The sequence below is a fragment of the Argopecten irradians genome, chromosome 4 (assembly GCF_041381155.1).
Source record: "Argopecten irradians isolate NY chromosome 4, Ai_NY, whole genome shotgun sequence".
NCBI lineage: Eukaryota > Metazoa > Mollusca > Bivalvia > Pectinida > Pectinidae > Argopecten > Argopecten irradians.
In genome coordinates this window covers 40,839,298-40,863,935 of record NC_091137.1, presented here as the reverse complement: position 1 = coordinate 40,863,935, position 24,638 = coordinate 40,839,298, and the positions used below count along the sequence as shown (strand labels likewise).

The window sequence follows — 24,638 nt, the reverse complement described above, 5'->3', positions numbered from 1 at the left end:
ACCCAAAATACTTAAACAATTACAAATACCATAATATAAAATGTGAAATGAAATTGTAGACAACAATTTGGCTTCATGTTCGGACCTATGTACTCAGTTCACTGCATTATAGATATAATACAACGTTTTTTGGCAGTACTGCTTCACAGCTCTTATTTGCACTCGTAAAATTACAATCTATGCATTGAACGTATTGTTATTCTTCAAATTTTGTTACCCTTGTGTGGTGAATAACATCTAAAGAGCTCTATTTCATTCGGGAATATGAAAAATATGGCACATACTATAAAATGCCACATAGAAATTGTATAGTGGCTTGACCTGCTAGAGGATGATAGCCCCTTACTTGGCCATAGGTTAGGTGAGTCCCACATGCTATCCCCCTATGTGGGTAGTGCATGTGGGACCCTACTATCCCATGGCCTATAGGATTGGTGCCATTCCCGACTGACGACTAGTGCTCTCTGACTGAATCCCGACGATTTTTCAAACTACATAGTACTGATAAAGTATAAATCTGATTTGTCTATGTCCATGATTTTATTATCATTTTTACTCTTATAATGACTGTCTTGTTTATCATCACTTATTTTTTATTGCTATATTTAAAATATTTGGTGTTTTTAACATTGGACAGATGGATACTCTCGAGAACAAGTTCTTAGAATTGTTTTTCTGTAAACCTTAACGATATGGACCACATTTGTTGTATTCGTCTCCTTCACGAATCCCATTTTGTAATGATTTTGTTGCACTTATTAATTGCAATTACTCATTCATATCAAGTTACAACCGTCTTCTCTCTTCCTTTCGCCGCCATATTTACATACTGTAAGCCCCATTTATTTGATTGGACGGAAAGAGTCTATGACGTCACCGGTAAAATCCATACAGAAACGCTGTCACTATGAGACCAATGGCGGCGTTTACATTCAGAACTGCTCGCCACTTTTTATTCTCCTTCAGAAAACCCCTAATCTGGGTCTCATTAGCGGTTGGATTAGCTGCGCCGGAATTATTGTCTGGCATTCCACATACATGATCACATAGGCGTTTCGTACATCCGGTCGTCCTTTCATCCACATCTTCCACTTCAGCTATTTGTACACCTTATAAAAAGAAGCAAATGCACTATTTCGAAAATGAGAAAGAACATGGATTATTTTGAAAAAGAGAATGGAGGCCAACACTCGATATAAAGAAGCTTTATACCATCTCAATGTTTTATAAATTGAATAGTGCAAATGTCGGTTTGCAGAACACATACATGTATATGGTTTCTATTGCGAACCTTCACAACTCAGATACGTTTTTGCTCCACAAGAGATACCAAAATTGTATACACTGAAAGCTGGCGACTTTATATTTTTTGCGTATTAAAATGCGTCAGAATTTATTTTACAATAAGAAAAATACACAATAGTTGCAGACGTTGCAATACCACCCAGGTAGCACACTGGCTGCAAACTGATTTTTCTTGTAATCATTTTACTGATAAATGAAAATCAATCGAAAAAGACGAAATGAACTTATGTGAGAGATAACTTTTTATTGCTTTGTTGAAGTCTTGAATAAAACGGAGACATTAGTGAATTTAAATGGTTTAAATCTTCTGAGTTTAAAAAAATCTATATAACCGGGAATATATTGTATAAATATGGCAATTTGGCTGTCCATTACATTATAATATTGAACGTATTCGGACAATGCCGAACATTCATCTCACCATTTTTAGCAGAAGAGATGTCCTTCCTTTGATCGTCCTCGTTGCCTGTAGAGTTATTCGCCTTGTCTTCCGGTTTCAGTCTCGTCCACCATGTAACGCCTTCCAGCTAAAATAAGAATAAACATGCATGCAACCGTTACAAAACAGATCGGTATTGTAATTATATGTTCTTACTACAATTATACATGTATGTCGTTTCAAGAAAGATAAAAGTGAATCGTCACATAAAACTACAGTATATTGATCATTTATCTATCATTGAACCCACAATTCACGTTGAAGTGAGCCACAAAACTCACTGGTAAAAGTTAATATTTGTGTAAGTTCTTAAATGAAAATAACAGTTGCTGTATATGTGTATAATCGGGCTCATTGCTTATGAAATTGATACCACTTTGAATAGTTTACCAATGACTATGACTTCTGTAGTATATCAAGTAACACAAAGAATATAGGTAAATAAAAAGATGTGTATTTTTCAGAATTATTTGAAACTCGTATTAAATACACATATTTATACAGTTATTACAGTAATAGCTATTTACAATACTTCTAATGCAAGTTACTGTACAGATTTGATATTAACACAAAAGCCACCCAATATTACACAACTCAGGAAAAATACAAAAAATATTTGCAAAGAACGAAAATTGAGCAAAAATAATCGATAACCGATATTTCAGTTATGTAACAATTCACTGGAAATTACTATACATCGATTTCTTTATACTAAAACGACGTGGGTAAAGTACAATTTATCGTCATTATATCCCAACTTCCGGTGATTGTTAGTAACAAAGAACATGCTAATAAATGACGTCACAATCACAGGAAGGTGGAACAAGTTGACGGTAAATCGTACTGCACCCATGTCCTTTTTTTGGTATCTCAATGTCGAGGTAATAATTGTTTTATAAACATTGGTGATTTACCAAGTATAACAATGGCGACACGTCACCAGGCATTTACTTTAGTTTCTCTAATAGCGGCATAATTTATAACAAGAATGTGGGAGCAATCTACTTAAGCCACACCGTTTATCTGTTTCATTATATAAAACATAAATACATCGGTGCATTAAAATCATACTTAAATATCATACAACTATGGAGGTCTTGTTGCGGGTTAAGTGTCCTGTATTAATTCCATTTAGACATCAAATGTTTTTATACATTTCATTATTTCTGATTTTAATTGCAACGTCTCTGCAGTAACAATTTTTTATTTGGAAGAATCATAGCATTTTTATTAGTAATTGATTTAATGCGAGCCCAGTGGGTGGTAAACCAGTTGTTTCGGATGTAAGTGCCTATAAAGAATCTAAATGTAATATATAACCGAGTTTTATGATATCATTTACCAATTACTAAACTTTGTTTGAATAATGATTTGATATGGTTGGATAGACTAACGTCCTATTAACGTCCTATTTAAGGACGGCCTCCCATGTATTCGGTATATTACGTGTATCCATAATACGTATTGCGTGAGTGCTTTTGTGAAAAAGTGGTATATTTATGCTGTGTCTCTTTTTTAAAAAGGGAAGGTTTGAACTTTATATAGTGCTCTCCCACTGTAGCAGGACGTCCAAGGCACCAAACAAGGAAATTTCATCCGGTTATATTATTATACTGACAAAAACGGACAAACCAGTCGTCACACTTCCTTTAGGCAGGGAGTGATTTGTCTCGACCAGGAGACATAACTGAAAAGCCTTACTCACACATCCAGCGCTCAGCTTCAGGTTAAAAGTGAGGTGGGCGTCAAAGGAAAGAAGAAAGTAAGTTTTAGGAGAGAAAAGGCAAGATCCTTAATTTAGTCGCATTTTACATAATGCAATAGTAGCAGCATGCACCATTTCACGCGCTACATGTATGGGAAATAAAAAAACGCGATTCTTTGGCTAAAAATAAATAATCTATGCTCTTACAACAATTAGGGTTGGTTGACGACGATTGAATTTGATTGTGCATCCCTAATCTCAACTAGCAGCCATCTCAGTCCCCCTCATTCTTAAACAATCCTTTATTTTAGACACTGAGGTGTAATGCTGGTTTATAACATCGGTAAGTGTTTTTTTTTTTTTAGTTTTCATGTAAACCCGCTACCATCATGGCTTTATTGGCATAAAATGTGGTTGGTTAGTTCAATTTCAAGTCGAGATATTCTTGCTTTTAGTGGAGAGTACGAACGTACTTAGGATATCATTGAAACTTATATGGAAGCCCAAACTACTGACATTACATTGAAATGACCGCGATATCATTTAATGTTATCCCTCATAGTGTTTAATTACAGTTGTTACGATTACAACAAAAAGCTACACGCTGGTAGCTATCACCATGAAGCAATCAAATGCTGGACTGGCCATGAAATATTATATTTACAGTGACACCTTGTAAAGGAATGGGGAATCAACACTGAATCTGTAATATGAAATAGAGACGTCTGCAGTGAGACATAACCAAATTACTTAACTTGAAAATGCTTGAAAATATCCCAATCGCCACGTGTTTATATATATTAGTGGAATTACGAAATAAACAGGTGTTAAAAATTCGTTAACATATTAATAATTTATCATGGGTCATTATCTATGGAAGTGACGACACACGAAAATATTAAATTGTAGTAAAACAGGTCTGTTAAAGATAGGTTCAAGCTTAGCTTTTATTCCCTGCAAGCACATGTTTGATTTTTCTTCGTACAAATGTAATTAGCTACAGTGTTGAATTGAAATAAGGTATACATGATAATCGCAAATTATTTGGTAAAACTTTCATTGAAGGTTTGTCTTTTGGTCGCAGAATGTTGATACCATTAGGAACATTAATATGCTAATAAACCACAATTCATTATTCTTTCATCAAAAATGTCAAAAGGCTTAACTTATTATACCAAGGGGGAAATACGAAAGGAAAGAAAGATACTTGCGGGGAATAGAAATAGAGTGCCAAAACAAAGGTATTCTACATTAAAACACAATACACATTAGACACAGACGTAGAAAAGTTACCTGTTCCTCTGGTTGTTCACGTGTACACAGACTGACAACGACAATGACAACAGAGGTCACCACTATCATGATAGCCCCGAAGTAGGTGTAATGAACTCTAAGTAATATCGGCGGACGTGTTTCCGGGTCTCCGCACTCAGGCGCTGGGTAGGCGAAGTCTAACCCCATTCGTATCACTCCGCAAACATGGCCGATGACGATACCCCAGAAGGCTCCCTGTCAAAATAATAAAGGTAGAATATATCTTTCAAAGTAGTACTGACATGGTAAAATGAAAGATTCAAAACAAAATTCGAGGCTAGAAAAATAAATTATTTAAGATTTTTGAAAAAGTAAACTGAGAAGTCCAAATACTTTTGCAATCTTATCACACCAAAGCACGTACATCGTAATAGAACGATTGGAAAACTGCATTTACCTGCATAATAAACAGTTTCTCAAGAAACCTTTGAACATTATACGTACTTGTTCATTCATTCGTTTCCAGAAGACGCCAAAAACAAAAAGAGCTCCGATTGGTGTGCCGAGGTAACCTTGTATGGCCTGAATATAATTAAAGAGTTGTCCCCCTTGAGATGACCTCACCAGTGGTATCCAAGCGATACTGATTCCACACAGGATCACGATAAAAATCCTAGAAATGAATAAGTTTATCGCATTTTACGTTTCGAAATCCTCTGTCAGTCATTAAGTTACGATATAATTAAGTACACGCCGTCGATTAGAAGTTCCCGTTTTAAAATCAACCTGTTCAGATACCCTCTCTTGAGAGAAATGCTGCAGTATTTCCGTTCGAAGGCCTTCTGTCAAAACAAATTTTGTTATTTTACTTAACAACTAAAGACAAGAAATCCCATCAGGAAGCATTCGGTTAAAATTAGTTGTCTAATGTTTATTTACCTGCCGACAATGAGAAGTTCCCGTTCTGTAGCCCTTGGTCGGGCCCTGCGCCACAGATCCATGGTAAATATTGTACTGGAACTATTAAAGATGGACGTCAATGAGCTCATGATGGCTGACAACATGACAGCCATTAGAAGGCCGCGTACACCTGCGGTAGAGTATAAAGGAAATCAGACAGTGATATATCTTTCATATACGTGACAGGGTTATCCCGCGGTTGGTAGGGAAAAGATAACTCTGTCTTCTATCAGGGTAAGGAAAAGACAGTTCACACGCGCTAAACAGTGACGTCATCAATACATGCGAAATCCACTTTTACTTCCAGCGACGTTCATATCAACTGGATTTTTACCATTTCTCGTTAAAGTATGGGAGAAAAAGAATCAAACATTGGCCTGTCAAGTGGACAGGGATATTTCAACCCCCGTGACAGATTTTGAACACCAACCCTCGGCATGCCTCTAATTGATTACCCAAAATCCTTCACTTGGGTTTTAATATCCCTGTCCAGATGACAGGACCATGCAAGATTATATTATACTTCGATACCTCAGGTATAAGCCCTGGAATATCGTTGATGAGTGACCAAAACGTAATCAAAATACTATACATGTCCGACAATTCGATTAAAATCATCATTTGTCCCTCTTACGATTTAACGGGGAGATGCTATCTAGTACAACATAATGAACGCTTTAATTACTCAAAACAAGGCTAACACCTTAATCTTAAAGTAGGTTTCGAAAATTATGAAATGCATGGATCATATGTTATCTGCTTAAATTTTCAACAAATTCTTTAAATCTTAAAATTATCAAGACATACCAAAGGGAAGTAACTCCAGCACCAATTTTGGGTAGGCGATGTTGGAACAGCCGACTGGGTTATCGCACACTATCTTACAAATGTGTGGGTCGACACATCCGACATCATCTGCAAAATAATGTTTTTCTATTGAGAATATCGTCTGCATTAAAGGCGATCTCGTCAGATAGTTTTGGGTACTTTACGTCTCTCATCACTTTGGCACGTTAACGTATAAGAGGGTATGATGGTACTACATATGGTTACCTGGATACAAGGCACGGCTTATCATTCCCGGGAAGATCATCAAGAAAAGTGGCAGTAATTTGAGGTAACCTGCTAAGATTGACCCCCCTTTGGCATGAGACAGGTTCCTGGCCGCTAGAGAGCGCTGCACTATAACCTAGAATGACATTTAAATTATTAGAATTTATCTTTACAGATCCATAAATAAAAACAGCTGTGAACTTCAGGCGAGCATACGAGGAACAGAACCAGGTGTCTCTGAAGAGAAGCTATTATATGTTATATAGATTCTACCCGCCTGTTAAATATAACTCAAATCCGTTGGGTATTGGAAGTAGTTACAGAATCAAATATTTCAACAGAAATGTTGACATTGTCAAATATGCCATCTTTGATCAACTAACCTGGTCACAACACCAGTACCACAGACACCCAAGGGAGCTTTGGAGCAAAAGTCCTGGCCAGGGGTTATCTCCCGTGATCGGATCCCGGAAGATATGGAAAGCGTCGTCACGCGGGAGGCCGCATGAGCTGTTGAGATTGCGCACCTTCGGCACAGCTTCCATGTACTTCCGCTGCAGATTGTTGTATCCGCCGATCTCGTTAAAACCTGAACGATTGGAATATGCAAGTAAAGATAAAGAAGATTCAAAGATTCTTCGAGAAAACTTTATTTTACGTAATATTTTAAAAAGGTTATAGAAAACAATATATTTACTTATCCCGACAAGAGCCAGTGCTCCTACTGTCATAACACCAGTCTGGAACGTGTCGGTGTAAATCACAGCAGATAATATTTTAAAAAGGTTATGAAAAGCTGCAACCAAAAAGGAAATAGAAAAACAATATATTTACTTATCCCGACAAGAGCCAGTGCTCCTATTGTCATAACACCAGTCTGGAACGTGTCTGTGTAAATCACAGCAGCCAGTCCACCTATTGGAAGGAGAGCAAAAACATATGGATGAATTAATACACATTTTACACAATTGAAACGTACAGAGATAACAGATACCAGTGTGTTCCATATTAATTAGAGTTCTCTGAGCATAGGGTATTACCACTAATGAGAATTGAGCGACAGGACGTAATCTCAATGCATATGAAGAAGATACAAAAACAATTTAAGACATACAATGTATCAATTATAAAGCACCATTACGTATAAAGTAAACCTACTTTAGTCCGAAAAACTCACGATTCGACAGAATTACCAGGGAGCATATTTGGTAAATGACAAAAATGACGGAATTCGGTAGTCTGAATGTTTGCAATCCGGACGTTTTGGGCTTAGGACGAGAATGTGTCTGGTTTATCGATGGTCCACAGTGCAGACATGTAAAACTGATACATGTTTAATCAGCTAACATTTTATGATGAATTGGTCAGAGAGTTGTGAGCAGCAAGCAAGGACATCACTACTCTACACGTTGAAATAGAGTAAATTCTGAAAAGATGTAACACCAATACAGCGATATGAATGTAATTTCATACATTTTTAAGTACAGACAAACTAATTATCCTTACCGAGTATGGTATAGATAGCCGTTACTCCCAGTAACATTAGTATACTGACGTACATGTCCCAGCCAAGGGCTAGCTGTATAAATAAGGCGCCGGCAAATATACTCACCTGGAAAAGGACAAAGGAGAAGGTACGTTAAGACTCGAATATGGCCGCAAAATTATTCTCCAGTAAAGAACAACATATTTTGCCATATAACAGTTGAATACATTTGCTAACACATTACATCCCGAAAATATCCCGCATGTGCCAATTATGTTCACTATGACATCATCAACATGCAGTTTCCCGCCATTTTTCACATAAATCCTTGAAAAATCATACTTTTTGAGTGGTTTTCTCTAAAAATGAATGGGGCCGCCTTCGTGGAGCAGAAAGAGATTTTCACACGTTGTGTATCGTGTATTTACGCATATTCATGCAAAATATAAAATTGCTTCAAGGTGGCGGCCAAATCCATTTCAAACGTTTTCTAACCTAAATATGATGAATTTCTAGCAAAATTTGGCGAGAAGAAGAAAATCATCAATTTGATGACGTCATAGGTGCAGCACATCGTGTACATGGTTATAAATAGTTATGTTTTGATGAATGGCAAATATGAGAGTATTTATTGATGTGAAATTGATGTAGATCAGAGTTAATATTTTTCCGCCTGAAAAATTAAGGCCAAATACTGGTCTTATCATATCTTCTTCTTTCCACTTAAGGCCTTTATTAAAAATAATTGCACACCGGTAAAATATGTACATTTGTCACACAATTAAAACATACAGAAATAACCGAGACCCATGCGTTCCATAATAATAAGAGCTATTTAATTTAATATATTATGAAGCATAAGATACTACCTTTAATGAAAATTGATCGATTGGACAGAATTTCAATGTATATTAATAAGCAAGGCAAAAATTTTCAGACGTGTTACCAAAACAAAAGACCGTAAAAAGGATATACTGAGTCATTGTTAGAAATGAAACTCATAAAGGTAAAATAGCCCAACTTGCCGTGAAGTGATCAAGATTAACATATGCTATGGATGTAAAAGGATGTAAAAAACGGATACGTACAGCCAACTTGGTGACGATGTATAATATCAGAGCCAATACACTGAGATAAATCCGGATTCGATAACCTCCAAACCGCTTCTCCATGTACTCGGGGAGGGTGTAAACCTAATGCAATATAATATAAATATATATAATTTGATTATTAACAACAAGTAGGAATGCATGTCTTAGTGCAAAACTTGTCATTATCTCAAGTTACTAATTGGAAGTCTTCCTAGGAATATATCAAACTGTAACCTTCAATAACAATGATTCTTCGTGCCAGTAACCTTGGTAACATCCTCAATAATCTATGTGGCGTAATTGTAGCGACTGTAAATATAATTACTACAATTTCGAGGACGACTTTGTAGATTTTCACATTAGAAAGCATGTATCCACAGCTAGTGACTATAAACGAAAATTTAGCCAATAGAACAATTAAACTGTATATCCATTTTGAAAAAGAAAGTTTTTTGACCCTTCAGACTTAAAATGGGGATCGATTGAAAATAAATTCATGTAGTTAGTTATTGTTTTAGTCATTTAAAATTGTAAAACAATAAAGGTTATTTATTTGAACTCTCTTTGAAAAGTCTAAACTTCAGAATGTTTTCGTCTTTGAACATGTGTCATAGGAAAGAAGAACAATACTCACCCCGGCGGATATGTAAACAGGAAGGAAGAACCAGCCTAGCAGAAGTACCAGCGGCATACTCTGTAATAACCAATGTGATGTATCATTGTAAGTAAATGCTAATGAGTGTGCTAACCTAGTATCATCAATATCGAGGTAAACAAGAGGTAATGTACGCATCAATATTTCATTTCATAAGATCAAAGAAAACAAAATCTAAGGGAATGATCCATCACTTGATCGCGTCAGAATTAAAGTATGCAATACATTAAAAAGCTCAAAAGTATGCTTCTAACGATTGCTTGAAAATAGGATCTGGACCTTTATTCGTTTTAAAACCAATATGCCAATTTACAACAATAATAATTGTAGTTTTTAAAAATGATATCAACGGGAAAAATTTACAAAATAATTTTTTTCTTTTCTTTTGTTTTTTCAGATTAATGTGATAGCTGATTACCGTGCGTATGCGGCAGTTGTATTAAAACATTCGTCACGCCATTGACATTGATTTAAATTTAAGACCACAATAAGGCTCGAGCTCCTTCTATTTAAAAAAAACATCATGATAAAACGGGATCTTTCTGATACTTACAGCCCATTCGTAAGATACCATGGCTATTCCAGCAGCCGCCCCCGTACCGGCTAGTCCAACAAAGTGTTCACTCCCGATGTTACTGGAGAACAATGAAGCTCCCACCTAAAACAGTATTGCCAAAGGAATGTTTACCATTCCCAGAAAAAAATGAACATGAATGAAGGCGAAATCTACTTCTTTTACTTTGAGCATTAGCCTCAGCAAGGAAGGCTCTCTGGTTTCTATTCTTTGGCCAATTCTGTAAACCAATGTCTTTCGCATCCGATTTACTGTCGCGAATTTCGCGATCACAGTAAATTCACAAAGATTTATCTCCGCGAATGTATATACATATCCCTTATATTTATAGTATATACATATTTCTTATATTTATAGTATATACATCTCTCTTATATTTATAGTATATACATATCTTTTATATTTATAGTATATACATATCTCTTTATATTTATAGTATATACATATCTCTTATATTTATAGTATATACATCTCTCTTATATTTATAGTATATACATATCTTTTATATTTATAGTATATACATATCTCTTATATTTATAGTATATACATATCTCTTATATTTATAGTATATAAATATCTCTTATATTTATACTATATAAATATCTCTTATATTTATTAGTATATACATATCTCTTATATTTGTAGTATATACATATCTCTTATATTTATAGTATATACATATCTCTTATATTTATAGTACATATATATCTCTTATATCTATAGTATATAGATAAATCTTATATTTATAGTATATATATATCTCTTATATTAGTAGTATTTACATATCTCTTATATTTATAGTATATACATATCTCTTATATTTGTAGTATATACATATCTCTTATATTTATAGTACATACATGTAAATATCTCTTATTTTTATAGTATATAGATATCTCCTATATTGATAGTATATACATATCTCTTATACTTATAGTATATAAATATCTCTTATATTTATAGTATATACATATCTCTTATATTTATAATATGTAAATATCTCTTATATTTATAGTATATAGATATCTCTTATATTGATAGTATATACATATCTCTAATATTTATAGTATATAAATATAGCTTATTTAAATAGTATTGAAACATCTATTATATTTATAGCATATACATTTATTTTATATTTATAGTGTTTAAATATCTCCTATAATTATAGTTTATAAATATCTCTTATATTTATAGTATATAAATATCTCTTATATTATATAGTATATACATATCTCTTATATTTATACTATATAAATATCTCTTATATTTATATTATATACGTATCTCTTATATTTATAGTATATACATATCTCTTATATTTATAGTACATACATGTAAATATCTCTTATATTTATAGTATATACATATCTCTTATATTTATAGTATATACATATCTCTTATATTTATAGTATATACATATCTCTTATATTTATATTATATACGTATCTCTTATATTTATAGTATATACATATCTCTTATATTTATAGTACATACATGTAAATATCTCGTATATTTATAGTATATACATATCTCTTATATTTATAGTATATTCATATCTCTTTTATTTATAGTATATAGATATCTCTTATATTTATAGTATATACATATCTGTTATATTTATAGTATATACATATCTCTTATATTTATAGTATATAAATATAACTTAGGTTTATATATATGTCCATTTACTTTTTAAATCCGCGAAAGTAAATCTTCGCGAACTTGTTTATCAAAAACTAAATCGTGAAATTTAGCACCCGCGAAAGAAATTTGGTTGACAGTATACTTCATTTTAAAAAAAATGTTTTCATTTTTGTTTTATTCAGCTGATGAAGTGACACGACTGGTATGTCTGATGATAGCACATATACAATGAGACTGGCAAATGCTTAGTCGTGTTTGGGTTTTTTTCACCCTTAAGCAAATTCCGCTGTTGAAGACAAAAAAAATTGCCAAAATGGCTTCATTTCGTGCAAAGGATAGTCAGATAATTAACTTCAAATGTTATTTCTCTGTTCAGATAGGAAATGTTTATTATGTATGTATTTTGTTGAAACAACACTTCTGGTTTGCTTTTCAGTCACTAATAAATGTGGGATGCATGGGTATTGGAGAATTTAAGGAGCGAAATCCTTACCGGCCACCAGGAGATGTTCCGACCTGCCAAAAAGTAGTTGTTCACGTTATTCTTGTGTCGGCGAAACACTGTCTGTAATAAAAAGTTAATAATTCACTGGTTGCTAAATGATAATCGCTGGTATTTCATTGTCAAAACTTGTTTCGTGATAATTTTCTAAAGACCAATAATGCCAAAATGCACTAAGATATTTGTTGTAAAATATATAATTTCATAAACTTTATAAAATTATTGTTTAATGGTAAGGAATTAGTTACGTCATGAATGTCAAATGTTAAAACAATTACACACGTAGTTATAAAAGGTGGGTGCTTGTATGGGTAAACAAATCAAATGCGACTACCAATAATTACTATTGTTTGTTTGTTTACTTTTTTCTTTCGTTCTTTTACATATATTTTAATATAAAATTGTTAATGCTGCTATAGTATATTTCATTTTGTAACATCAAATACAATTGTATGGGAGAGAGCAATCCTAAGATTTATAACTTGTGCCTTATTCCTTTTGACTTAGTTCAAATAAAACATGTTTAAACTAAAACTAGATAAATTTTTCAAAAGTTAGGACAAGTGATAGTAAAATATGGCATTACACTTTAAAATAAATAAGAGTAGATCAAAAAGCATTTTTTGTTAATTCTGTCAGTTTCTTACAGTTTTGCATTCATTCACGAATTTATCTCTCGACTAGCCGACTAATCTATTTCGTGACGCGAATACGTTAAATAGGACCATGACGTAAAGATATTAAAATTTCGATATTATGACTTTGGTTTTTAATATCCGTCAGTGGATGTTTGATTTGTTTTGTAGCCTGTGTCTGTTGTTGTGAATTGAACTGATATCATCAAATAGACAAATAACTAGTACAGTGTATAATTAAAATAATATCACTATCATTTTGAAGAAAAAAAATCTTTTTGATATTTGATATTTTCGTCAATAAAATATCTGGAAATGGAAATTAATAATTCACCAACATCTGCAACAATAGCTTTTCCTATTATTAATATCTGTTAAATGTACCTTTCACTATATCTAAACAAAGCATGATTTATTTGAATGTTGCATTGTTACACAATTTATAGACTATAGACTGTATTTACTAGATGCATTGTTTATGTTGTAAATTTACATTAACATATCCTGATTTATGACTTCATTTACATCTGCGTATGAATATAAATTAAAGTGCTGGTAACAGACCATAACATTCGCTCAGACAGCGTATCAATGTCAGGTACACAGGTAAGTAAAGATACAATTTATTGCGTTATTCATAAAAGAACAAAGTAAAAATTCTGTATTCCTGTTGTAAAGCGACAAAAGAGAAACTCTATTGTTGCACTCCAATGATAAAAAGTTATGTTTCAAATATTAGATCTATTGTGACACGTTTAATGAGTTGACATTTTCATGCTTCATACCAAGTTCTTTTTATCTTTTCTTTGAGCAAACATGTAATCAAATAAATATTCGATTCAACAGAAAAAATATATTGGTAATGTAGTGGTGAAGGTATCTTATGTTCTTTGACCAGCCATCCATTCCTGTGATCGCATCGTAGGTGTCCAATCTTTGTACGGCCATGGTCAGGTGTTTAAATTGCCTCATAATCTACTTAATCTTATAACTGCACTGACCGCATGTTTGAGGTGTCTGATATTCTACTACCACCCTCCATCTTTGTACCGCACTGACAGTATGTTTTAAGTGCCTAATATTCTTCTTCACATTGTTAGGGAGTCTAATTTTTTACCACTCTCCTTCAAACTTTGTAACCACAATAACCACATGATAAGGGAGTCTAATTTTCTTTTACTTGCCTTCAAACTTTATGACCGCAGTAACCACATGGTTAGGGAGTCTAATTTTCTATTACTTGTCTTCAAACTTTGTAACCGCAGTAAACACATGGTTAGGGAGTCTAATTTTCTATTACTTGCCTTCAAACTTTATAACCGCAGTAACCACATGGTTAGGGAGTCTAATTTTCTATTACTTGTCTTCAAACTTTATAACCGCAGTAACCACATGGTTAGGGAGTCTAATTTTCTATTACTTGCCTTCAAACTTTATAACCGCAGTAACCACATATACGTTGCCTGGTATTGTACTTCCACTTTTCGTCTTAGAACCGTAATAACGTGTTTAGATGTCTGGTATTCTATTTTCTGCCACTTACATTCAGTTATGACTACATGTTTTAATCTATTCAGGGATTTGGGAAAAGGACTCGTACTGACATGTGCTGCAGTCTTATTGGATGGTCATCTATTGAAAGTGAATTTTTCTTTAACTTGCCTTCAAACTTTGTTACCGCAGTAACCACATAGTTAGGAAGTCTAATTTTCTATTACTTGCCTTCAAACATTGTAACCGCAGTAAACACATGGTTAGGAAGTCTAATTTTCTATTACTTGCCTTCAAACTTTGTAACCGCAGTAAACAACATGGTTAGGAAGTCTAATTTTCTATTACTTGCCTTCAAACTTTATAACCGCAGTAACCACATGGTTAGGAAGTCTAATTTTCTATGACTTGTCTTTAAACTTTATAACCGCAGTAACCAAATGGTTAGGGAGTCTATTTTCTATTACTTGTCTTCACACTTTGTAACCGCAGTAAACACATGGTTAGGAAGTCTAATTTTCTATTACTTGTCTTCAAACTTTATAACCGCAGTAACCACATGGTTAGGGAGTCTATTTTCTATTACTTGTCTTCACACTTTGTAACCGCAGTAAACACATGGTTAGGAAGTCTAATTTTCTATTACTTGTCTTTAAACTTTATAACCGCAGTAACCACATGGTTAGGAAGTCTAATTTTCTACCACTTGTTTTCAAACTTTATAACCGCAGTAACCATATGGTTAGGGAGTCTAATTTTCTATTACTTGTCTTCAAACTTTATAACCGCAGTAACCACATGGTTAGGGAGTCTAATTTTCTATTACTTGTCTTCACACTTTGTAACCGCAATAACCACATGGTTAGGGAGTCTAATTTTCTATTTTTTGTCTTCAAACTTTGTAACCGCAGTAAACACATGGTTAGAGAGTCTAATTTTCTATTATTTTGTCTTCAAACTTTGTAACCACAGTAAACACATGGTTAGAGAGTCTAATTTTCTATTACTTGCCTTCAAACTTTGTAACTGCAGTAACCATATGGTTAGGGAGTCTAATTTTTTATTACTTGCCTTTAAGTTTTGTAACCACAGAAACAACATAGTTAGGAAGTCTAATTTTCTATTACTTGCCTTCAAACATTGTAACCGCAGTAAACACATGGTTAGGAAGTCTAATTTTCTATTACTTGCCTTCAAACATTGTAACCGCAGTAAACACATGGTTAGAGAGTCGAATTTTCTATTACTTGCCTTCAAACTTTATAACCGCAGTAACCACATGGTTAGGAAGTCTAATTTTCTACCACTTGTTTTCAAACTTTATAACCGCAGTAACCATATGGTTAGGGAGTCTAATTTTCTATTACTTGTCTTCAAACTTTATAACCGTAGAAACCACATGGTTAGGGAGTCTATTTTCTACCACTTGCTTCCAAACTTTATAACCGCAGTAACCACATGGTTAGGGAGTCTATTTTCTACCACTTCTTCCAAACTTTATAACCGCAGTAACCACATATACTTTGCCTGGTATTGTACTTCCACTTTTCGTCTTAGAACCGTAATAACGTGTTTAGATGTCTGGTATTCTATTTTCTATCACTTATATTCAGTTATGACTACATGTTTTAATCTATTCATGGGAAAAGGACTCGTACTGACATGTGCTGCAGTCTTATTGGATGGTCATCTATTGAAAGTGTTATTGGCACCAGGTAAATGCAATTTTTGGAAGGTTTCGGTATCATTTAAGATATTTTTGAATCGAACGATTGCATCTGCTCTATGGACAGATACAAATAGTTAAATTCATCAACGGAATTTAAGATATTTTTGAATCGAACGATTGCATCTGCTCTATGGACAGATACAAATAGTTAAATTCATCAACGGAGTTTTTGTTCTGACGCATTAAAGTGAATAGTCGGGCAAAGAAAACCAGTCTAAATGCGTCCATTGGCCTTCCAAAAGTTCTCACATATTAATACGACGGTCAAGTTCTGCTTAGTTTCCCAGTTCTGACCATTAAAGTAAAGAAAAGATGAAAGCATCGAAAGCGAGGCTGTGTGGAAATGTAACCACGGACATAGTGAGCCGGGAGGACGTTTTAGAATTCCCATACTTTAAATTAATTTCTTCGTACGCAGACAGATTTTGACGAGAGATTTTATTTTTCCATTTCATAAGAAATTATACTGGATACATTCACACCATGTTTACCGACTTAAGCCATCATTGCCCGACTATTCACTTTAAGAATCATTTAGAAGTACAGTCAGTATAAAAATGTTCATGATTTAGATAATTGTATTTTTCCCATCGTCGGAGACCCACGGGTGATCGCACTTCACTACGCTACACTAATCATAAGTGATAAATGTAGCGTAGTGTAGTGTGATCACCCGTGGGTTTTCGACGATGTATTTTTCCTAATAATAGAAAATGGAAAATTGTAGTAAAAATGTCTGTCTTAACAAAACAAGAAAATGATTTCGGAGAAAATATCTGTCTTAACAAAACAAGAAAATGATTTCGGAGAAAATATCTCAAATGATCACGACATTAATAAATTTTTGAAATATGCATTACAAGTTACAACCACACTGTTTATGGATGATATTCAAGAAATACCCTGTTCATAGATACAAGATCTTATAATGAACTTAATCGTAAAAATGAGAAACGAAAATACAACAAAACTTTATCATGAGTGTAGAATTATTTATTTAGATTCATTTTGTTTTATTTTTGCTATTTAACTTTGAGTTGTGATTTTACCAGCAATTATAGGGATAAATTATATATGGATAAAGGCAACTTTCATTATTTAAAGATGCTCCACCGCCGACAGAGCATAAATGATATTCATCATTTGAACAACAATTGGTGTTTAATCGTGTAAATATATGTCTAATTAACACAAAAATAACATAAAATAATTTATTTTGCTGTTGGTGCATGCGCAGTCAGAACTTCATTCTATATAGAACATAGTGCCACGGAATTTTTTCGGGATGCAATAAATTATTTCTAATATTTTTATTTTGAAGTAAAATTAAAAGCTCAAACTTTCCAATGGTGGTAATGGTGTAAAGTAAGTAACTTTTGTAACTGAAAAAAAATACAAAATCGTCTGATCCTGTTTTTGATAGTGAAAAAATACCATTTGTCAGCGGTGGAGCATCTTTAACTATTACTCGGTATATACATTCATTACATAAAGATGACACATTATATAAACTTTTTGGAAGCAAATTAGAATTTCGATTACTGCAGAAAGACTTAGAAGATTTTAGAATTGTTTGTGTTATATATATTTACAATACTTTCTCTCTCTACAATAACTAATCTATTAGATTGTGATTGTAAATCATTAACGAGTTATTTACTCACCAAGTACTTGAATAGTCATTCATATTAACTATAATCTGATTGAATGTAACATAAAAAAAGTTATTTTTATGTTAAATGTCATTCTTTATGTAATCTTCAATTTTTTGAGGAAATAAAGACAATAATAATTATAATAATTTTGCATATTATGTCTTTATTAATATAAACATTATTATAATGTGATGTTGTAATCTTCAGTTTGGAGAAAATAAGGACTATTACTATTAGTAGTAGAAGTCTCAATTAGCGGGACACGTGCTCAAAACTAGCCAGGTTTCAAGTGCGAGTCGATGCTTTTTATCATCTTAATCCAACGTTCTTTCTCCACTTTGACACTCCTTAGACATTATCAAGAAGTCAAACAGATTTTAACGAGATAAGCCCTTTTAAACTAAACTGATTCCACTTTTAAGAATATCATTTACAATAATACATGTCATTTGTCACTTTCTCCACGTAACAATTATTAAGATTTAAGTAAAACCTCCCAGGTTTCTATGATGTTGTGATAACTTCCCTTTTTTATTTTGATTTATACCATCATGGATATTTTGTTATTTACAATGTAAATGTATAATGCATTTGATTCCATTCATCACCCGGTGTAACACAAATGCGTGTCATTTAAGTAAAGTCTTACTAAGATGAGGTTTGATAAAACATTATCGTTCTGTTCATATTGGTTGAGTAAACATCTTAGCCAAAAAAAAAAATTATGGCGAGATTGTCAGATATAAAATTTAAAAAAGATGCCAAGGACACCATATCAGTTTTAAAATTTTTATTTTTATTTTATTTTTGTTCTTGTTTATATTAATCTGTTTTACATTCATCAAATGATTTATAGGGATTTCAAATGTAATTATTATAGCTATACATAGCCCACGAACTAATCTTACATCTCCGATCTGGTTTATGATAACACTCTGAAAATGCATTCCAATCTATCAGAGTTACTTCCCATCATTTGAATGATACATCGTAATGTATAATAAACCTACACTCAAAACATACTAGAACAATGTTTGTTTGTTTAGTTTTACGTCCTATTAACAGCCAGGGTCATGTAAGGACGTGCCAGGTTTGTTGGTGGAGGAAAGCCGGAGTACCCGGAGAAAAACCACCGGTCAGCGGTCAGTACCTGGCAACTGCCCCACATGGGATTCGAACCCGCATCCCAGAGGTGGAGGGCTTGTGGTAATATGTCGGGACATCTTAACCACTCGGCCACCGCGGCCAAGAAACAAGAAAGAAGAAAATCCTTTTATGGCAAATTGGTCGTTATTAAAGAGGTCAAAGTATGTTGATATTGGCCTTTGCTAATGGAAGAAAGTAGTTCTATAAAACAGGTGGTATTTATACACAGATTGCCGCTGGTGGTATCAAATTAATTTTATTTTTATTTTTCAATAAATAAAGGCTAGCAACCTTTTCCAAAATAAAAGAATAAAAGTTCATAAAAAATAATATTAACATCAGAAAATGTATATCGATGGCTAAAAATGTGGTTACAACACCAAACAAATGTAAAATTCCTTGCATTATCTATGTTAACAGTGAAGATTCATTTCGCTGTTCTGTCCTCTGGCTCAGTGCTTCTCAACTCACGCGCAGTAATTAGGACGACGGCGGGAAAAATAATACGGGCATTGTTATGAAAATCAATATTTTATTTATTTTGATAAAATTGTTCAGACGGTGATGATAAGAGTTGTATTAATGGTTAGCTACAGTTAGAACTTTTGCGACTCTATAAATCGTCAATCGTTTTTTATATTCCATTTTTTATAAAATTAAAAGCCGTTTCGGAAAGTTTGTGGGCATTTGATACGATCAAAAAGATTCATCTTTTCATATTGATAACCATGATATATTATGATTCCCATATATACAAACCCTCCACATCTGGGTTACTAGTTCGAATCCCATGTGGGTCAGTTGCCATGTTGTGAAGGTAGGTCGATGGCCTTTCTCCGGGTACTCTAGTTTTAATCAACCATTTAAACCTGACACTGACGTTTTATGTAGGACGGTAAGGCCTCAACGTTATAATTCAGTTATAGCTTTAAGTTTTGTTAACAACGCAGGATACGGTATCAGAGAAATATGCATTGCATAAACAATTATATAATTGCATCGCTACATTATGTAACCGTTAAATCAGTTACGATAACCCACGATTTTGTCCCGCGAATCCGTTCTAAATAAAGCCATTTGATAAGATTTATATTCGTTTTGAAAGTACTATAGTGCAATATATCTGCAAAATACTGATTTATAACTCAGACTCTCCCACGTATCTATATTCGCAGCGGGTATAACGAGGGGCCAAGCGCTGTTTCCAAGATATCCCTCCTCTCACTCCCCCCTTCCTCCTCACCCAGATACGATATCAGTGCCTTGTAGACCCCTTTATTCCGTCCTCCCCACTGACCTTGGTAGCATATCCAGTTTCACTTTTCTTGGGAGCTTATAACGCTATCGTAAATAAAGTCGATTTAGGAATGGTTGTCGCTGTTAGAACTAATGTGGTCGTATCTACGGTGGGGTCTGGTGTTCACTAACTGCACAGATTAAATTATCAGGAAATTATCCTTCTCTAAATAGTTCAATTAAAACAAGTGTTCCAGTGCATTTCAGACCCCTCAATACTCAAATCGGTTAAAAAATGTGCCAGAGCAGCCGGTTTAAAATACATCACATTATATTTTATCAATCGTTGACTAAATATATTTTACAGGTCTATGTATTGAAATGATATTAGTTATGAGTATACTCCTCAGAATTATGGACGGGATCAGAAAGCAAGCGCTCGCGAGCAATAACTGGAAGTCTAAAACTCGTTTCTTGGGAGACTTCTTGCAATTCAAAGCGCGACTTAAGTCAAAATCTAAGTCTCTAATTAAGTAACTTGAGTAAACTAAGGTAAGAATAATTTGACTGAGGTTCGTTGTCTATAGAAGTTTGTCTAAATAAATCTGTTTTTTTTTCTTGTTGCCGAGCGTTCTCTTGAGATCTCACATCCTGAAAGAACCTCCTGTTTCGTCTTTTCACTAGATATTGTTGTGTTGTCACCAATTTTTCTCCATGTACCCCGAGATTCTCCCACCTCTTAAGTCCTGGTGCGTCCATAATTAATTGACACTGGCTGATAATAGGACATTAACCAATCGCGTAGCCACCTGTATACTAATTGAACATTAATATGCTAATTACGTTATTCCATGTATGTGCTACGAATCCGTGTGACGTCTTGACATGAATGGAAGCTCCTGGGGTGCCCGAATGCTCAGGCGATATCCCGCTACAAGATCATTTTTTATTTATGCTCTGTATAGATTTTTAAGAAAATTAACTTTTGACTGGAAAGTCTGACCAGAACTAACATCAACAAATGGTTAGGAAAATTCGATCTTGTTTTAGAGAATGTCCTAAAGGAAAATTTGAGGGACCGTAAGGGCACGCAAGGGGTTGTTATTCAATCTGAAAACCTGACTCTGCTATATAAATGAGTAAATGAGAATGTGCGAGAACTCGCCACCGGTCTCCAGACATGCTTGATATCCCAGGGGTTACTATCACTCTCGTCGATATAACGACTCATGGAGTATCGAGAATGGTCTCTAGAATATTAGATTATCACTAAATTTTGCCTTGAATAATTTTGTCTCTACGACATTTTCTATCCTCAGCTTCAACTTAGAGGGAGATCATCCAGAAATTTTAGTTCCGAAGGTCAGTTTCACCGTTCAAGTTTAGTTATACTGTTTATAATTCACAAGATACTTGTGCAAAAATGTAAAAAAAAAGATCGTTGATGAAAGCAAAGATGAAAAAAAAAGATTTTGAAAGCAAAGATTTTCAGTTTACATCTGTCGTATCGTGTTAACATTTTGACGTAAACATTTAATACGTAGATTTTAAACTCTAAAAGCACCATCAAGGGTGTATGTATGTGTCAATCATACTTTTTCTTCTGATGATGATAAGAAGTCCTGTACTCGTATCGAACTTATCGCATTTGCACCCGGTGTTGTACGTTATAAAATAAATAACTAAATACGTCTGTTGTCAAATACGAAAAGGTTCAAAACTGCAGAAAAAAAGCAACAGCATAGACCCTCCTTAGTATACTAAGTTTGAAATGGGGTTTTAGAAATCTAACGTGGACGTTTTATAACTTTACTAATAACACGGAGATTCTACGGTGAAACTATAGTTAATCTTCAATTATTCATGATTGTAATATAATTTTATTTCACTTAAAATTGCTGTTTTAATTAAAATTCGATGTTCATTATCTGCGTCGTAAAATCTGTATGAGCACAAAGGCCTTCAATTAGATTGTGAACACTGGGAAGATAGATCTATGTCAATAAATAATATGTAAATCAAATCAGCTACTTTCAAAATTTCATCACAACCCAGGTTTATAGTAATTGTGTGCACTTTTACTTGACATTAAAACTGTACTCACCCACATCCCGACGATAAGAACGCAGATGAAATAGACAACAACAACTGTGATGTCTGCCCAGTGGTCAAGTCCTGGGGTGGCCATTTTGAAGAAAACTGGTCAGTGAGTTCCAGAATCGACAAATATTGTCTACGGATGATAAAAAATATTATTCATGTAGTTTGGCTACAGTTTTACGATGACCCTTGTCTCTGCGGCCTGAGTGAGACCACTGTTGCCTACTTCCGATGTACTTCTTATGTGGGCAGACGACTGTAAACAAACTGGGCGGAATTTACGCGCGAACTAAGGACAGTTATGAACGCGTAGCCTGCAATTCACATCCTTGACAGAGTAAGAATTTGATAAAACTTGGCTGCAGAAACGTTATCTTATCCATAAGTAGGTCAGTCCAGGGCTGAACGGCTACAGTCTCGAATATCTTCTAATTAATTTGGAGGTTATAGGAGAATGTAACAGAACTCCGCATTCACTAACTCCTTTAAATAGCCTAATTTACACAAGAGTAATGTCCTTTTGTTTATTCTACGCTGCGACACACCTGTCTAGTAATATGTTACCTTATTATACTATGAAACGTTCGATTGTCTGTAATGGAAACAAACGTGAAAGGGAAATTTCACAAAATCTAATACATAGATCTATATTTTTTTATAATGCAATTCGTACACGGCGTATATATTTCTCTCAGCGCACTATGTAGCTTAAGAGACACTTTGATTTATGTACGGATATATATTTACAAGGGGAGGAGGGCCAATGTTGATCATTAAACCTACATTTTATTGGTGTGTCAAGAGTTTGGAGAGAGTTTGGAGAATCGAGTGTACAGATATCAGGGACCGGACTGGCCGCGGTTACCACCAACTCACCATGCATCTTGGATCAAGGGGTCAACTTGTGGGTCGCGATGGTCAAGTGACTGATCTTTAAGGTTTATTTTGATTGTTCTATAATCATTATATTTCGTAAGAAACTATGCTACAAACATCTGAACAATTCGATCGATTTAACCTGTTTCTTTATTTGTGTTTACCAAGTTATAAATACATCCACTATCCTGCCGATATAGGTACATATGGCAAAAGATTGTGTTCGGTACTGACATTATATTAGTAAATATATAAGTTCAATGCGGTTCATTGCCCTGCAGGTAGGGCGTTAGAATTGTACCTGCTGCCCCTATTGCATGATCGTAAAAGGCGACTAAATTTCGGATCTTATCTTTTCTCTTCTTCCTAACTGACTTTCCTAATTCCTCCCTTGGCACCTTTTGGCCTTGGGTTGAGCGTTCGCCCCTGTGAGGAAGTCTCTGGGTTCTGTCCCCTGGCCGAGACACACCAAAGTCAATAAAAGTGGTAGTTTCTGCTCCTGCTTAAGCGCTCAGCATACAGGGAGTGAGACGACTGGTTTGCCCGTTGTCAGTATAATGTGACCGGGTGGGGTGTGTTGCTTGGTGTCTTTGGCGGCATGTTTCTTTGATAAAGCACTATAAAAAGGGCAACAGTTCCACTATACAAGAAGACACAACATGAATATACCGCAGTCTCTCAAACCACGCACCTCACCGCATACATGGGAGGCCGTCCTTACATGACCATAGCTGTTAATAGGACGTTAATTAACCAAACAAATTTAGAAAAAAAAAATCAAAATGATATAACTATTGACAATATTTAAAAAATAGATAAATCCGATTTATTTTCTTTGTAAGACATACCATTTTCCGAAGACACGGGGTAAGACCCTGTAGTGTATTTGTGTCGCTACCGAATAACTGTACATTGGTTTACTTAGCGTTGCCCGACTTGTGTTAACTCTGAATAAATGAAATAGAACAAATTATCCATATTATACAAGCAGCGTAAATTATATGGTATTGTAAATTATTCATATTTAGCGTGACGCAGCAAACATGTTTCCCAACAGCAAACTATTATTTCTAATCAGTTATTTGACCTCTTATCAATC

General features: G+C 34.1%; 1 protein-coding gene across 1 annotated transcript; it reads right to left on the bottom strand.

Moving 5' to 3' along the window:
* Positions 1–521: 521 nt before the first annotated feature.
* Positions 522–23,095, bottom strand: LOC138321674 (sodium/mannose cotransporter SLC5A10-like). The gene is made up of 15 exons (XM_069265519.1): positions 22,668–23,095; positions 12,663–12,734; positions 10,502–10,606; positions 9,928–9,987; positions 9,291–9,395; positions 8,223–8,328; positions 7,551–7,631; positions 7,100–7,305; positions 6,717–6,852; positions 6,471–6,578; positions 5,643–5,793; positions 5,208–5,376; positions 4,743–4,958; positions 1,727–1,832; positions 522–1,109 (listed from the first exon to the last, which is right to left on the bottom strand). Exons 1-15 carry the CDS (start codon positions 22,749–22,751, stop codon positions 874–876), a joined length of 1,941 nt encoding a protein of 646 aa, XP_069121620.1. The 5' UTR covers positions 22,752–23,095; the 3' UTR covers positions 522–873.
* Between the last annotated feature and the right edge of the window lie 1,543 nt (positions 23,096–24,638).